This window comes from Prionailurus bengalensis, chromosome A2, assembly GCF_016509475.1.
Source record: "Prionailurus bengalensis isolate Pbe53 chromosome A2, Fcat_Pben_1.1_paternal_pri, whole genome shotgun sequence".
In the NCBI taxonomy this organism is placed as follows: Eukaryota; Metazoa; Chordata; class Mammalia; order Carnivora; family Felidae; genus Prionailurus; species Prionailurus bengalensis.
The window spans coordinates 60,292,836-60,310,177 of NC_057348.1; the positions used below are offsets into that span (position 1 = coordinate 60,292,836).

At 63.6% G+C, this 17,342-nt stretch overlaps 1 protein-coding gene across 11 annotated transcripts in view; it reads right to left on the bottom strand.

The window, feature by feature from the left end:
• Positions 1 to 17,342, bottom strand: part of CAMK2B (calcium/calmodulin dependent protein kinase II beta) — an 80,993-nt gene that overhangs the window by 13,802 nt on the left and 49,849 nt on the right. For 6 of the 11 annotated variants that reach the window (XM_043588347.1, XM_043588355.1, XM_043588352.1 and 3 more), the window contains exons 5-13: positions 14,236 to 14,301; positions 8,503 to 8,575; positions 5,793 to 5,895; positions 5,619 to 5,702; positions 4,261 to 4,355; positions 3,981 to 4,103; positions 3,513 to 3,596; positions 2,872 to 2,914; positions 1,862 to 1,936 (exon numbers count right to left, since the gene is read on the bottom strand). In XM_043588347.1, coding sequence (XP_043444282.1) covers positions 1,862 to 1,936; positions 2,872 to 2,914; positions 3,513 to 3,596; positions 3,981 to 4,103; positions 4,261 to 4,355; positions 5,619 to 5,702; positions 5,793 to 5,895; positions 8,503 to 8,575; positions 14,236 to 14,301 — 746 coding nt within the window. The remainder of the gene's footprint in view (positions 1 to 1,861; positions 1,937 to 2,871; positions 2,915 to 3,512; positions 3,597 to 3,980; positions 4,104 to 4,260; positions 4,356 to 5,618; positions 5,703 to 5,792; positions 5,896 to 8,502; positions 8,576 to 14,235; positions 14,302 to 17,342) is intronic. The other 5 variants (XM_043588354.1, XM_043588351.1, XM_043588348.1 and 2 more) reach the window with 1 other exon arrangement.

The following is a 17,342-nucleotide window of genomic DNA, read 5'->3' on the forward strand; positions in this document are numbered from 1 at the left end:
CTGGGCGGAGGCAGATGGAGACCCTGGGACAGACCTGGGTCTTACGAGGGTACTCCCCTCAGTCCCTGACTCAGTCAAATCCCAGACTGTGCTACTCGACACGGCAACACCCATCCGGGGACTCGGACGGCTCCACCAGGGCCCGGGCTCCGGAAAGCCCAACAGCAGACACCAATCCTCTCACCCAGTTCCCAAACCCTGCCCCCAGGAGCCACCTCTAACCAGCGTCTGCGAGTGTGGGTGCAGCATGGACTGGAGCTGTGCCCTCCCTGGAAGCAGCTCCTGGAAGAGTTCACGGCTCCACCCAGATCGGTTCCAGGTCCTCGTCAACCCCCGTTTACACTGGCACTCGAAAGCACAGGCTGTTCCATCTGTGCCATGGGGGCCTGAACTGGCGCCCCAGAGCCCTGATAGATACACAGAGACCTTCTGGCCCACCCACCGGGGGTCCTCAGGCCAGGCCACGGTTACCCCCTCCTGCTCCCTTCTTGAGGAAGGCCAAGACACTCCCATGAGCCTCACCAACTGTCTCTACAAAGACCCCCAGGGCTCCTCTGGCCCAGGTGCTATGTCCCCCAGGGGGCCGCCCCCATGGAGGGGCAACAGCCTTGAAGCTGAGACCCCCCCCAGCCCAGTGCTACTGGCTGAGCTGGGCTAACCTAGCAGGGGGGCCCTCAGCCCACAGGGCGGGCCCAGCCTCTGCCCCGTCTGCACACCAGTCACCCGGGACAGCCATGCTGGGCTCCGTCCTCATGCATTGACCGCACCCGGGACACAGCGGCCCTCGGCGCCCAGGGCACTGCACATGCACACGGCCTCATGCGGTGCACATCCACTGCTGGCAGGCGGGCTGCAGGCAAGGGCCCTCGGCAGAGAGCAGCCAGAGGTCTCACTCGCTGTGGCTGGACAGCAGCTCTTCCCCAGGAGCGCCTAGGTTCCCTGCTCCCCGCTCTCCTCCCCTCACCCGCTCTAGAAAGGCTCTGGACATTAAGCCAAAGACATCCTTCTGGGTAGGGCCTCGCCTGCTGGACAGGTCTGCTCCGCTCACAGGAGGGGCACGGACCCTCCTTCCCCAGGGCGGCCTTCCCCTGAGCATCCCATGGGGTGGTGGCTGGGAAGAGGGGCCCTCCAGCTGGGCAGGCAGGGCTGCACATCCGGCAGGGGGATCTTGAGGCAAGAGCTGGGGTGGACGGGGTGGGGGGTGAGGCCTCCACCCCGCCCCAAGGCAAAGCACAAGGCAATGGCAGGACGCCAGGCCCCGCATCTCCATCCGGGGAGTCCTAGGATCGGCCCTCAGCTGGCTCCGTGCACCCTAACCCTGCCCACCCCCGGTTCACGCTGCTCCAGCAGCAGGTCCTGGGGTCTGCCAGCCCTTGGGGCTCTGGCTAAGGTCACAGCTGGGTGGTCGGGGCTGGCCGGAGCGGGTGACAGGGCTCGCGTGGGGTAGGGTCTCTGCCTCAGTGCCTTTTTCCCTGGGGCCCCCCATTCAGGGTTCGGACCCAGCAGCAACCCTGAGGTTTCTTATGGGCAGTCAAGGTCACTGGGAACGGGGGTCTTGACAGACAAGTGGGGAGAAAGATCAGAGAGCAAAGGGCTCTGACCAGAGGGGTCTCCTGACCCCCAGACTCAGGGGCCAGGACCAAGATTCAATGAAATGAGTGTGGGCAGAGGCACGGCTTAGGGGTCACCTAGCCCGGCCCCTCCTTTAGCAGGTGGGGTCCGAGACCCTCCTGTGGGACCTGTGCACAGCGGGAGCGGGGGCTCCCGGGGCCTCTGGGGTGGCCCTGGAGGCCCAGCCGGCAGCTGCGTGCAGCGAGGGGGCTGCGTGCCGACAGGTGGGACCCTGGTCAAGAACATCTACCTTGTTCCACCAGCCCCATGGTGGTGCCGGAGGCCGCGGTGGACATTGTGGCTGGAGCGGTGGTCTGTCTGCCCACTGTTAGCACCGGGTTAGAGACGAGGGAGGGGCGGACACAGACGGGGCGGGCAGGGGAAGGGAGGGGGAGAGACAAAGGAAGCAGAAGAAGATTAGAGTCCACGGTTGGGTGGCGAATGGCTCCAGAGTCCCGTTCACAGGAGAGTGGGAACAGGACCCAGACCAAGTGACAGTTGGAAAGCGTCTGCCTCCTTTCTCCTTAGAAAACCCCCGCGGGGGCTTCTCGCACCCACTGGGCGGGTGTGCGCACAGGACAGGTCCTATTAGTGTTGGTGTGACAGCATGCCCCCCCCTTCCCTGCAGCAAAAGTAACAGGATGGGGTGCTGAATACAAACGGACAAGAACAGACCCCAGACGCTCCCGCACCCGACGACGCGGGCGACAGACAACCACAGGACAGCCAGAGGGTGACCTGCCCCTCAGGGAGACGCTGTGCCCACCGGGCCTGCCGGGGCCCCTGGCCTTGGGTCGCTGACAGACCCCCTAGAGCAGCCGCACGCTCCCAGCCCCACCCACCCTCAGTGCCCCAGGTGGGCGGCCACCAGCATGTCCAAAGCTCAGCAGGGAGGTCCCGGGCTCTCCTCTCCCCTCCCACACACAGAACGGGTGCTCAGAGGGTCAGGACAACAACGAGGCCACAGAGGTGCCGACCAACACCCGGACAGACACACAGAGCTGTGGCCCAGGTGGCAGGCAGCTCAGACACTGGGGCGTCAGGCGAGGACACAGAGACCCAACACGCAGGGACGGGGCCGAGTGGGGGTGGAGGGCGGACCCCGGGGTGTCGCCCATGGAGCCCAGGCCTCGCTGCCCTCAGAGGACAGAAGGCCAGGCTGCTGAGCAGTGGAGGAGAAGGGCCACCGGGGTGAGAGGGGTGGGCCGTGGACCACAGGTCGGTGGTGAGCCTTCTCTTCGGGGCGAAGACTGTTCTCACCTGAGAAATTTCTCGTGGCCAGCATAGTGGTGAGGATGGCACCCTGGGGAGAGACATATAGCTGAGACCAGGAATCCCAGCCCCGACCTCAGGCTCTGGGTGCCCGGGCAGAGTCAGGGTCACAGCCTTGTAGACACAAGACTACAAAAGTGCCAGCTGCATGGCCAGGCCTCCTTCTTGCAGAGCTGAGACAGCGGCTGCCCACTGACCACAGCCCTCCTGCCTGCAGTAGTGCTCCGGGGAGACCCACGAGGGGCTGGCCTCCCACAGGTCAGCCCCCTGCCACCTCCCCCCGACCCCCAGGCACCAGCTAGGGTGCTCTCCTCACCAAGCCCACTAGGGTCTGCGGCTGGCTGCTGGCTCACACGAAAGCAAGCAGCAGCGACCAGTTGCACAGCATGCCCTAGGGGGCACCTGGCCCACAGGCAGGCTCTGTGCACCTCCAGTGTCACTGTCATGTGGGGGCTGAGTCCACCTGGCATGTCTGGTCTGGGGTGGTGCTAAGGTCACTGGGACCCCTGTGCCTCCCCTTACCAAGCCAGCCAGGACCCCTCTGGCCTGAGCCTGGGGCTGTCGAGGGCAACACCCCCGGGGTGGGGGGGTCAGCAGGCAGGGGCCGGGGGGACTGGGCCGGGTCTCACCTTGAGCTTTCTTCGGGCATTGAACTTCTTCAGGCACTCCACAGTCTCCTGCCTGTGCATCATAGAGGCCACAGTGGAGCGTTGCTGTGGAAAGAGGGATGTTAGCTTTGCACCTGAGGCGACTTGAGATGGGGATCAGGGAGAGGGACAACAGGGCCGTGGCACCTACGGGGGCCAGCAGGAGGCCATCCATCCCAGCTGCTGCCTGGCCCCAGTGCATCACCCCTTACAGCCTGCCTGCCCCCACCTCATCCTCACCCTGCTGGCACCCCAGACGGCTGTGTCCCCGACCCACGGCCCCCTGGCTTGTCCCTTGTCAGCCTCCACGCCCTGTTCCCTTACATGAGGGACGGGGCCTCTCTACCCCCAGAGCCCAGTCCTCCCAGAGACTGAGGCCTGTGCCGTGCCCAGCAGACCAGGGGGCCCGTCAGAGGTAAGGAGCGGGGTCAACGCGCTGGGGACACTTACGCAGACCCACGGGTGCTTCAGCGCCTCGTGTGCGGTAATGCGCTTGGCGGGGTTGATGGTCAGCATCTGGTTGATGAGGTTTTTGGCTTCAGGAGTGACCGTGTCCCACTCGGGGGATGGAAACTAGATAGAAAGCAACACGTGGGAGAGCCTGAAGCCCCCACCCCAGGCAAAAGCCCGAATTCTCCGAGGAATCTCATCCAGGTCATGATTCTGGGGAGCAGGTGGTCCTGCCCATTCCCTGTCCCCCTCCCCGACAGGGCGGGGTCCCAGCACTCACATCGTAGGCCCCCGCCTTGATCTGCTGGTACAGCTTGTGCTGGTCCTCGTCCCAGAAGGGCGGGTAGCCCACAAGCAATATGTACAGGATCACCCCTGCGCAAAGAAGAGGGCCGGCCTCAGGCTGCCGCCTGGCCCGCAGCCCCTAACCCTGGAGCCCTCGCCCTCTCCCAACCACCCCCCAACCACCGCCCAGCCCCACCCAGCCCCCGCCCCCACGCAGCCCCGCCCTCAGCCCCTTCCCCTGCAGGCCCCAGCACCGCCCCCACCAGCACGCAGCCCAGCCCCCAGCCCCTACACCTAACACCCGACCACGCAGCCCCGCCCACAGCCCCTATCCCCGCAGTCCCTTCCCCGCCCCCATGTAGCCCCGCCCCCAGATCCTACCTCCAGCCCCCCAGCACCCAGCCCCTACCCCTACAGGCCCCAGCCCTAGCCCCTAGCCCCTACGACCACGCAGCCCCGCCCCCAGCCCCCAACCACCACACAGCCCCGCCCCCAGACCCCCGCTGCCCCTACCCCGCCCCCAACACCACGAAGCCCCGCCCCCAGCGCCTACTCCCAGGCCCAAACCAGGTCCTTGCCCCCACCCCCTATCCCTGCAGTCCCCAGCCCCTGCCTTCGCCCCCGAAGCCCCTGCCCCCCAGCGCCCACCACCACGCAGTCCCACCCCAGCCCCTACCCCCACCCTCGAAGTCCCTGACCCCAGCCCCTACCCTCAGTCTCCACCCCCGCAGACCTCCAACCTCAGGCCCCCACTCACTAGGTCCCCCACCCCGCAGCTTCCCGGAACCCCTCAGCCCCCACTGGTGCCTCACCCCCAGCTCCCCACTAGGCAGCCCCGCCCCCACCCCACACTCCCCAGACCCCACAACCCCTACCTGAGCCCCGCACCCAGCAGAGCCCATCCCTGTGCCCTTGGAACACAAGTGCAGTGACACGACAGTCAGGGCACACTGCTCTCCCCACCAGGGGACAGGGGGTCAGAGGCCCAGCTCCTGCACTTAACAGCTGCGGTGTCCTTGGCCTTGGCTGCGATGGGGACCCTGCCCGGAGCCAGTGAGCCACATGAGGGCACTGGGGTCCTCAAGTGCCCCCCCCACCCCTGAAGTGTCACCTCAGGTGCTCAGCTCTGCAGGGGATCCTCAGGCAGCCCTGCCAGAGTGGCCTGCACAGCCCCCTACCCCTCCAGCACCCTGCCATCCTTGCACTCAGGCCTCTCACTGGGGAGGTGGGCTTCTGTGAGTGGGGAGGGGCCCCCTGGCTGGGGGCAGCCCAGGGGTGGGTCTGGCACAGCCCAAGTGGCATAGGCCCATGACTTCCTCCCCGAGGCCCCACCCACCCACACGGAGGCCTCACCGCACGCCCAGATGTCCACCGGCTTGCCATATGCTTCCTTGCGCAGGACCTCTGGGGACAGGTAGCCTGGCGTGCCAGCGAACCCTGCAGACAAGGAGGAGAAGTGTGAGGGCTGAGGTGGCAGCTGACCCCCACCCCACCTCCACCCCCACCCCAGCCCACCAGGACACTCACCAAACCATGCCTGCTGGTCCCCCTGCACCTCGATGGCCAGGCCGAAGTCCGCCAGCTTCACTGCAGCCCCTTTGCACTTGCTGGCCAGGAGCAGGTTCTCAGGCTGCAGGGAAGGCGACGAGCCAGTGGGCGTGTGGTTACACCCGGGGCGTCACGGAGGGAGCGGTTGGCAGGCTGCCCTGTGGGGGCCACCCCGGGCGTGGCTGACACCCTGTGACCTTCCCGGGGACAGAGGGGAGTGGGCTCACACCCAGGGAGGCGACCGTACTAAAGGCACCCTATGAGTCCTAGCAGGCAGCATCCCCACCCCATGCCCCCATCTGGGCGCTGAGACACGGTGGGGGGCTGCCTGAGGATGGTGACCCCAGAGGGCACGGAGGAGGACCACGGGCCCCATAGCCCGGGCACCTCGGAACATCAGCCCACCAAGTCCCTCTGGCTTGGTTGTCCCACTCCCCGCCTGCCTGGCCTCAAGGAGCAGCAGCCTTGCTCAAGCTGAAATGACATTCGTCCCCATCCCACAAGAGCACCAAGGGGGCTGCCGTCCTTGACTGGGGACACGTGGCCCGAGGGCCCAACAGGGTCCCTGTACACTGAGTCCTGTACACAGGGCCCCTCCCGTCCTGGCCCGGCCACCTCCCGCGGTGGTAGCCTCTGGACTTCCCCATCGGTGACCAGGCCAGGGGCTCCTGGGGCCTCAGCCCCCTCCAGGCCACCCTCCCAAAAGGCAGGCCCACTGAGACCACACTGCCATTTCAGGGTAAACACCACCCACACAACTGTGTAAACTGCTTGTAACCCTGACGTGTTAGATCGTGATAAGAGGCCCTTGGAACCCATGAAGGATGCTGCCCTGTGGCAGGAACCAGGGACCCTCTGGGCTCCATCCCTACAGAAGACACATGACGGGGACATGTGGCCCTGCCCACCCAGCACAGCCTGGAGGCCCCTGAACACCTTCATTTTGCCCACGTGAGCCGGGTAGGAGACCCCCCCACCTCCTCCTGCATCCACATGAAGCAGTCTGAAAGAGCAGGGGCACAGCTGTGGCCGGCCAGGGGGGTTGACCTGAATTCCACAGATCAGAGAGAACAAAACTGCACTCCTGAGAAGCAAGACTTAAGTGAGCTTGGTCTCAGGGAAGGGCTGGGGATCCTGGGAAAGGAGGGGATGCAGCAGAGCCCCGCCCCCTGCAGTCCCTGTGCGCTCTCCTCCCTCCCTTCTCCCCGCCTTGGCTGAGAGCAAACCCACCATGGCAGGGCCTCTGGGGCTCTGTCCCAGTCAGGAGACCAGGAGGCAGGGCCCTCTCCAGAGGAGGGCACTCAGCCCTTCACACGTGGTGGGAGGCTGAAGGGTGCTGTTTGCCCCCGGGGTCACAGCTGTGCTGTGGGGAGCATTACCGTGGCCCCAAAGATAGCTATGAATCATGAACAAGGTGGGGATGCATGCCTCCAAGGGATGCTGCTTCCCACAAAATACGGTGACAGAGGGGAGACTCATGACAAGGCAGGCCGGCAGCGCAGGCACAGAGGGCCACAGGACGATGTGGGACATGCAGAGAGGGGGTCCTGAGCCTGCTCCTGGCGGGACCTCGTCCCCAGAGCAGCACCGCAAAGATCAGCTCACACACACACACACACACACACACACACACACACCCTGGTAGCCCAAGGAAGGTGTGACCCCGTTCAGTGTGAGCACACATCCCATGGGAAGGCTGGTCTCAAAGGCCACCTGGGGACTCTCTGCAGGAATGACAGGCCCACGCCCACCCCCACCCCAGAGAAAAAGCCAACAGGAACACAGCTTGGACAGACTAGGAGGCAGGGGAGGGGGAGGGGGAGGAGGAGGACTGCTGTTCCTCCTGAAGCCATGCTGTGCCCTGCAGGTGACAAACCAGTTTGCCTAGAGCTGAGCCTGGGGCAGCAGAGACTTGCAGCCTGGGCTGGACATTGGCAGAGAGCAGGGAGGCCGGCCCCTCACCCCCTGCTCCCTTGGCATCAGCCCTACCTGCGTGCCCCATGCCAGGTCTGAGCCTCACCTGGAGCCCAGAAAGAAACACCCCAAGTAGACATAGGCTGATTTTTGACACCTGCCCTCTCTCAATCCTGGAGCCTGGAGGGGTCTGGAGGGACGTGTGCAGACACACGCATGCATGCACACATACACACACCTTTGTGCTCACACATGCATGCACACACACACACCTTCATGCACACACACCTCACACACATGCATACGCACACACGCCTTCACACACACACACATGCCTTCATGCACACACATGCATGACACACACACTTCACACATACCTTCATGCACACACACGTATGCACGCACACACACGTCTGCATGCACCCACATGCATGACACACCTTCAGGCACACACCTCACACTCATTCACACACACACCTTCATGCACACACACCATCACACGGACACGCATGCACACACATGTGTGCAAACACACGTACATGTGAGCACACGTTTCTCCTGCCTTTGTGCACACATACTCACATACCCACACAAGTACACACATGCACACCTGCACACGTTCTCACACACATCTGCTCATGCACACACATACGTGCACATGTCCCCACACACACAGCATTTCCTGGCATGCTCACTGCTCCTCCGGGGTCTCCTTTTGCAAGACATGCAGGTACAGACAACAGACACCTGGCACAGAGCAGGGTGGGGGACTCACCTTGAGGTCCCTGTGGACGACCCCCATTTGGTGGCAATGGAGAACCGCCTCCAGGATCTGCTGGATGCAGTGACTGTGGCAAACAGCAGGGTAATTAGTGAGAGTGGCCTGAGGGGTGGGCAGGTGTGCATGGCACTGGGGTGGGGTCCCCTGCCTGGCCGGCTCACAGGGAAGCAGGGAATCGAGATGTTGCCTGCCATATAAGAGAGGAGACGCCAGCCAGAAGGGGGCCTCTGGGGCTCCTGCCTCACCCCCACAGGTCGGCACAAGGCATGGCCAGGCCCCCTTCACCCCTCGCCCTGCCTTCTCCTCTGACCAGGCTCACGGAAGGGAGACTCAGAGGAAACATCCCTGTTCTGGGGGCACCTCCCCAGGCACATGCCAACCAAGCCTGACCCTGAGCCAGTGGCCCCTGAGAGGGAGGCCAGGACTGAGCCCACACCCTGTCAGGCAGGCTAGCAGGGGGAGAGGAGGAGAGGGCCTCGCTCTGTCCCAGGCGGTGCCAACACTATGGCCAGTCGTTCAGGTGTTGGAGCAGGTGCTGTTCCAACAGCCCTGAACATCCACACAGCTGCTGGTGGCTCAACTCCGTAGCAGCCTGGGGGGGACGGAAGCTCTCCTGGCACAGAGGCAGCCCCAGCTCTGCCCGGAGCCCCGAGCCAGGGAGCAGTCTGGGAGGACTGGCTGGAGGGAGGGGTCAGGGCTGTTCTCAGGCACCTTGGACACCTGTGCGTCAGCAACACCGCTGCACACCAGCCCCAGGGGACCCCGCCCCCTGCCTCTGTGCACACAGCACCTTGAGACCTGGGCCTGCCTGCTGCCCCCAGATAGCCCCAGGTGTCCGGACAGTTTCCAGCTGCTCCCAGAGCCAGGCACAGGCCACCGGGAGCCTACCGCCCAGGGTCTCAGTCACAGCCCCTCTGGGTGGGGGTGAGTGAGGGATGCAGATTGCCTCAGAACGCCTCCTGCCACGGCTGGACCCTGACTGAGGGTCAGCTGGAAGGGTCAGCTCTGTTTTCCTGACAGCAAACTCAGAGACGGGGCAAGGGACCAGATCTGCTCCTCAAATAGCTCTGGCCACCTCTGGAAACCATCCGCCAGCTGCATAAAAAAGGAAACTTGGGTGTCCTCCTTGCAGAAGCCAGGCCCTTGGACCCCGATGGTGACAGGTTCCTGAGCTTTGTGGGGGTCAGAAGAAGCCAGGGCCAAAGCTGTGGGCCACAGCCCCCCTCCCATGTCCTGACTCTCCTGCCCTTGTGTTCTGGGGCCTCTTGTCCCTATGTCCTGATACTCCTGTCCCCATGGCCCGGCCTAACTCACTCCCAGAAACTGCCTCCTTGTTCTTGTGACTCACAAAGCCCTCATCTGCCTGGAGCAGTCCCCTGTGACCCTCATCCCTGTCCTGGTGGCACCAGGCCCACATCCAGCCACCACCAGACCCTGTTACTGCAGCCATGGGCTCAGCCCCCATGGGCTGACCTCCCACTGCAAGCTCATCCAGGAGACCTAATCTGCTGGCCAGAGCTTAACCTCTTCTGAGGTTAAGGCATGCCACCAGCACTTGCCACTGAGGCCACCTAGCCAGGGCCCAGGCAGGAGAGGACTCTGCCAGCCTCCAGAGACCTGCCACCCGGAACGTGTGTGCACGGTGCTCGGCCGCAGGCCCCCAGACTCCCGCACGCTGCAGCACCCACTCGGGGCGAGGGAGGCCCCTGCTAGACTGGCCCCATCCTGTGTTGCTGCAGCTTGGCCTTGGCTGTGCGTCTGTGTGCCCAGCTGTGTGCCCTGCCCTCCCCCAGTGCCCCAGCTGAACTTACAGCCCACAGCAGGTGTTTCCTGGGCCCCTGGCTGCTCCTGCAAGCCCTGAGTGACCTGGCTTCAAGCTCAGACCTCTGGGATCACTGCTTGTCTCGCTTGGGGTCTGGCCCATCTTCCACTTTCACCCTCGAGACCCTTCCTGGATCTGACCCTGGACAACACCCTGTGGACTCCCCCATGCTGGTCACCCCCCTGCAGCCACACGGCGGCTGCGTCCTCTGTGTGAGTGTCTCCGCACTAAACTGTGGCCTCTGTGACAGTAGAGGCATGGCCCTTTCCTCTGCACTGTGTCCCTTGCCCCATCCAGCAGAAGACATTCCAAAAACATCTGTTGGAACCACGGGTCCATCTGCCATAGGACAGATGGATGATGTTGGCTCGGAGGGGGTAGGCTCACCCCCTGCCCTCCTCCTCATCCCCTCTTGGGGATGCAGGGCCCAAACCGTCGCCAGAGATGTGAGACCACAGCGCCTGAGCTGGCACAGTGTTTGTGTCACCCCAGGACCATCACGGGTCTGACTTGGCCATGTGGCTGAAATCAAGGCCTACAACTCAGGACAGACCCTGCTCCAGGGGCTTCACGGCCACCCTGATGGAGAAATGGAAGGGCAGGAGTCCCGGGTGCTCAGGAACCAGATGGCTAAGCACACCGCGTCCCCGAGAGAAAGCTGTGTGGGGCCTCCCCGCCCGTGCGGCCGTGCCAGCCAGTGTCCAGGACCAACGTGGGAGCTGCCTCCACGGCCTGCAGACGCCCGTTCTGGGCAACCCTGCCCTCTCAGGGTTTCCGGGGACCACACACCGGCCACCTCACCACTCCCAGCTGAGACCATGGCCGTGGCGGACATGAGGTCACCTGGCCAGTCACGAGGTCCTGTCTGCCTCCTGCCTCGGCTCACATTGTACCATCTTCCTCAGAGGGCTTTTCTGTGGTCAGAGCTGTTCTCAAGTGCATTCCAGATGTTGGCGGAGTCCTGGCCGCTATATTCTCAGGGTCCGGGCTCTGAGGTCACCCCAGCTGTGCCCTTGCCACGCCCCTCCCCTCGGGAGCCAGAGTCCCAGGGGCTCTCATACATCTCCCAGGAGCCACACAGCTTTTTAGGCTTTTAAAAGCAGGGTTCTAAATGTTCTGAACTTTTCTCTCCCTGCTCTGAAAAGAGATCCTTCAGTCCCCCACAAACCACCAAGTCAAGATCTGACTTTCTCCCCGAGACCAGTCTCTGGCCTTCTGGATTAGCAACTCCTCCCGGGCTCCCGCCTCCTGCAGAGACTGGACACATTACAAGCCCCCGGGACGCTGGGCTGTGAGCAGCTCGGCCCTGGAGGCCCCCGGAAGGGCTGCCAGTTAACTTGCTCGGGGCCGGAGCTCCGTGCCCACCCCATGCGGCTGGCGTCTTGGGTCCCCGGCCCCTTTCGGTGGCGGGTCCCCCGAGAAAGGCAGTCGACACCGCCGCCCTCCCAGGACGGGAGCTTGCCTCAATCACGTCTGCCACAGTTCCTGACGATGCCCACGGGTGGCCACCACGTGGACGTCCACGCCAGACTCTGCCAGGCCCTCCTGCCCGAAAACAAAGCAGCAGCACAAAGGTCAGGCGCGGGACACCCCAGGTCAGTGCAGGGCCGGTGCTCCCAGGAGAAGAGGCAGCTGGAGGCGTGTGGATTTTATCAGTGGGGCCAGCCGGAGGCACTCCCCAAGTGTCCCCTGCCCCCCTCGTCCCCTCCTCATAGTTGGGCTATGAGCAAGACAGGCTTTGTGAGAGACACCTGGGCACCTGTGGGTGGGGTCTCTTCTGGGCCGGTTCCAAGGGGCCCCTGACACAGCGGAGCCCTCCACAACAGTATCCCCAAGAACACCTGCCCTCCGATGGGGCAGGAGAGGTCCACAGGAGTTGAGGGGTGGGGCTGATGGCTGGAGGAGGTGTTGGAGACGAGGCCAAGAGGCAGGCAGCAGGGGCAGGTAGGTAAGGGAGGAGGTCTGAGGCCACAGGTGTTGGGGGGCCTGGGCTATGGGGTATGGGGAGTGCGACCTGGGGTATGGAGTGTGGGGCCTGAGGTGTGGGGTATATACTGGGATGTGGGGTGTGGGGCATGGGGTCAGGGCCTGGGGTATATGCTGGGATGTGGGGTGTGGGGCCTGGGGTGGGGGTCCTGGGGTGTATGCATAAAGTGTGGGGCGTGGGATGTGTGCACAGGGCACGTGCATGTGCATGGGGTGGAGACATGGGTGGGCACAGGGCACGGGAGGAGGGCACAGTGGGCAGGCTAGAGGGATCCAGGGGCCCCTAGCCAAGATATGGCTGCAGGCCATATCACCCCTCGGCCACGACTGTCCACTGCAGAATGCAGGGACGGGGCCAGGCCCCAGGCAGTAGTGGGTGCTGAGGCCAGTGAAGGCATACGACCTCCCTGGGAAAGCCAGGCGGCACTGGAGGCAGAACTGGAAGGCAGTCCTCCTTGACCTTGCGCTGCCCCGGGGGGTGGGGGGTTGAGACCTGGTCTGGGGACAGCCTGCTGGGACCCTTCTGTCCTGGCCCCAGAGCCCCTCCCGCCCTGGCAGATGCCAGGACAATTGGGCCAGCAGGCAGGCACCCACACTTGGGAATTTCCCGCCCGAGCTGCTCTGAGGACAGGAGCACGGCTCCACTTCCTGCTTTTCTCGAAAGAGGGAAACGAGGGCTGTGTCTTCCTGCTCCTGAAGGGGATGGGCAACTCCCAGGCCCCTGGGCTCCTCAAGGAGCCTCCAGAAAGTGGCCTGTGCCCCGCCCTCTGCCCCTGGGCAGTCTGGCCAGAGGGGAAGCCCAGCCCAACCCTGGCTGTGACTGTGCCAGACCACCTGCCTGCAGCCCCTGGGGTTTTGGGGGGACCCGCTCGCACCTTCTCACCAAGCCCAGGCCGTCACCAACGGGCAAGGTCGCCCATGGGTGCACAAGCAAGTCACAAAAAGCTACTTTTAAAAATAACATTCATTTTCTTGAATAGAAAAGTAATACATGTTCATTAAGGAAATTTTTAGGAACAGACAACACAAAAAATTAAAAATAAAAATCATCCATAGTTAAGTCCACGGCCTGGAGATGGGCACCGTCCCCCTTTATCTCTGTCAAGTGAGTGTCTCCTGACCCTGGCAAGCACGGTGGGCGAGTGGCAGGGGAGCGGCCTCAGCACTCTTCAAGCTGAGATGCACAGTCAGGGTTCAGGGGGCATGCGGCCACCAGCATGGGCCACAGCAGGTCACGGGGGGGGGGGGGGGGGGGGGGGGGGGGGGGGGGGGGGGGGGGGGGGGGGGGGGGGGGGGGCGGGGCGCAGCCTTGCAGGGAGGAGGGCCCTGCGGTCCCCAGCCGCGTGCCCAGATCACGGGGCCCCTCACCTGCTGTGCGGGCTGACCCCAGCAGGAAGGGCTGCCAGGGGCTACACGGAGGCTTCACGGGGAAGGAGCCAAAGTCCTTCCGTCCCTCCACACGGGGCCCTGGCTTGCTGCCTACCGCCCCTCGAAGGAGAGCCTGCAGATGTGTCCCGGAGGCTCCATCCTCCCCTGCTTCCCTTCCTGTCTGCGCCCCGGGGAGGACGGCACAGAAAGGGCTTCCTGCCTTGTCTTTGGAGAAGCGTTTGGAAACTGCCCAGCTCCTGGAGGAAGGCCTGCTGGGTGCCAGCCGTGGGCCACGGGCAGGGAGGGCATCCCGGGGAGGCCAGGAGGGGCCATCGTCACACGCTGCCGTCCGCTCTCTCCCTTCCAGCCACTCAGGGAAAGCACCCACTCTGTGGGCCCGCTCCTACCCCAGCAGATCTGGACTCCAGCCACGCCTCCGCTCTGCAGGAGGACACGCTGACTGCCCCCTGCTCTTGGAACCTGCTCAGCCCGCCTGGTGAGGCAGGGCTGGCAAGAGAAGAGGGTAGGGGGAGTGAGGGCTGCACACTCACCTGGCATCCGCCTCGCTGTAGTACTCTCTGGCCACGATGTCCTCGAAGAGCTCCCCACCTGTCACCCTGCAGGCAGAGCACACACAGGTCAGTCTGGAGACCCACTCACCCTCATCACTTCCATCGCTGTCACAGCCGCTGATGTCAATTCCTCTGGCTTGTCCTCCTCCTCCCCCTCCGCCTCCACCTTGTCCTCTTCTGCCTCCTTCCCCCTCCTCCTCCTTCACCTCATCCTCCTTCTCTTCCTCCCCCCTCCTCCTCCCCCTGCCCACTCATCCTCTTCCTCCTCCTCCCCCTCCTCCTCTTCCATCTCCTCACTATCCCCCTCTTCCCCCTCCCCCCCTCCCCTCCATCCTCCTCCTCCTCCTGCCCGTCCCCCACCTCCTCCTTCTCGTCCTTCTCCTCCTCCTCCCTCCTAGGAGGATTCCACTATCACCACTTCCACCTTCACCCTATTGTCACCTAGGACTGACAGCTTACCGAGTCCTTATACGTGGCAGGATTTGACATTCGCAGCCCTGCTCCAGGACACAGCACAATCATGCTCAGAAAACCGAGTCTCAGATAATCTAAGTGGTGCTCGCATAGCGGGCAGCACAGGAGTTTGAGCCAGGCCTCTGCAATATTCCCTGGGCTTTGTGACTCTAATTCCAGGCCTGAAGAGATCTGGCTCGTTCCTCACGTCCCCCAGAACCAGAGATGTGTCTCTTCACAGAGCAAGGGGCCAGAAGAGACTGTGTGTGGACCTGGCCTCCCTGGTGGGTGAGACCACAAGGTGTTCAAAGTCTGTCTAGGAAGAGAGTGGGATTTCTGCCCACACAGCCACTGTCTGCGTGTCCCTGCTCAGCGACTGTCCCTCAGGCCCTACCATCGGGATGAATACCCAGACAGCAGCCACTGCCTGCAGGGCCTCTGGGAACCCAGAAAGATGCCAGACAACCTGGGGTCTCTTGGGCTGGAAAACATGGTGTGGGCAGAAAGTAACGACAATGGGGTGAGGGACACACACACAGGGAGCAGGGAGGAGCCATCCCTGGGTTCGCCCGAGCCCCTCACCCGGCTCAGCAGGCTCTGAGTCCATCAAAGGACTCTGCCCAGGCTTCCCACCCTCTGCAGCCACACCGGCCCTGGGGGCTGTGGGCTCTCCATCCGCATTTCTGCTCTCATCGGGGCTCGTCATTGTGCCCAGTGCTCAGGGCTGTGGCCTGTGGCAGGGGCACTGCTGGAGGGGTGACCCTGTAATGGCTGGGCTCTCCTTTAACAGTGGAGAAAAATGAAAACAGGACATTGCTGGGTGTTAGCATGCCCCCACTCCAGCTAGACGCTTGCCTCAAGAGCCCACTGGCTACTCCAACGACTCCGGGAATGGGAGCATTTAGGGTCCCACTCTGCCACCAGGAGAGCCTGAGACTCAGAACCGGTGACCACCTAAGGGAGGCAGAACCCCGAGAACCCAGGAGAAGTGACCTTGTTATCTCTCCACACACACGGCTCACAGGTCAGGCTCTGCAGACCCAGAGTCTAAACACAGAGCAAAGGCAAGAAAGCCACCAGGTACCGGCCAGGACCCAGCAGGAACACAGGGAGCCACCCTAGGGAGCCTCACCCAGGGCTGGGGACAGGCCCTCTGAGTCCCTGTGTCCACTGGAGCCTATCTGTGCTGATGGGCACCTGGGGCCACGTGTTCCAGGGCCACAGGGCAGGGAGCTGGTGGCTGGGGGGGGGGGGGGTGGCGTCTCACGCTGTCCAGAAAGGACCTGATCCAGAGGCCGGCATCCCCTTCTGTCCTCCTTTTCTGCAGCTGGACAATGTGGCTGATTCTGAGCTGTCCCCAAGGCCTTGGTGACATTCCCAGGGTGGGAGTGGGGAGACCTGTCAACTCCTGAATCCGTACGGCCTCCAAACTTGGGGACTCCTGAAGGTGATGCCAACCCAGGCTCGAAGTGCTTCCCCAATTCTGGCACCACGGACCTGTCGAGGGTCTGCTGTGTGATGGGGGGGTTGTGGTGGGTGCTGGCAGGGCCTGCCCCTATTCTTCCCTGCTCCCGCCCCGCCGGCCCCAGAAACAGCTGCCTGAGGCCCAGGGGCATCCTGGGTGCCCCAGAGCAGGGGCTTCAGCAGGGTCAGGAACCACTGCAAGCTTGCAGACCACAGAGGTCTGTGGGGCAGGCATGCGGGGCCCAGGCCCTTCCCCTACCCCACCCCCCTACAAACACCAGCCAAGTGCTTCTTGCTGGCCTCCCGTTGTGTGGGCCAAGAGATAAGAACCTCTAACATGTGCATGTGCATGCACACACATGCAGTTACATACACACGCACATGCACACACATGGATGCCGTGCCCTATTCTCTCTCTCCTTATCTGCTCCTGAATCACACCCACCCACCCGTCTGCCACCAGGGCCTGGGCAAGGCCACCCCCCCAGCCCCATGGCCTCTACATTCCCTGCAAAAGAGGCAGGTGAAGCCGGCTGGGTCTGGGGCACACCGGGGTGACAGCAAGCCTGCCCCCTCTGCACTGGTCACAGGACAGACTTCTGGGACACAGCCTCAGCCTGGCAGTGGCAGCTGTGTCCCCAGCCAGTGCTAGCCACCAGAGGGTACTGAGAGGTAACCAAGCCCCTGCAGGGACAGGAGGACCCAGAGGAGGCTGAGAGCTCTCAGGCCCATCTGTCCTTTGAGGGAGGAGCAGCTCTCTGCGTGGAGGCACCCTGGCCATGCGGCGGTCCAGAGGCCACTAGGGGCCGCCCACAGCCTATGGCCCCTGCCCACCCAGGGCCCTGGTCCCCAGACACAATGACTCACAGACGCTAAATATAGCTGCGCGGTGGGAGCTGTCAGGGATGAGGATGAGCTCACCGCTCCTAAATGCAGCAGGAAGCGAGAGGCAGCCAGAGCCCCAGAAGCCTCCCCTCTCGGCCACTGGGCACGTACACACGTGCACACATGGGCTTACGGCTGCTGCACGCCCCCAGGAGGACCCAGCGGGCAGACGCCCCCTTGCGGGACCCGATGGTGCAAACAGGAGGCAGGGATGCTGGCGGGAAGGGAGGGGCCCGGGGGTCGGGGCCTGTCCTCCAGGGGCTGGGGAGGCCTCGGATCCCACC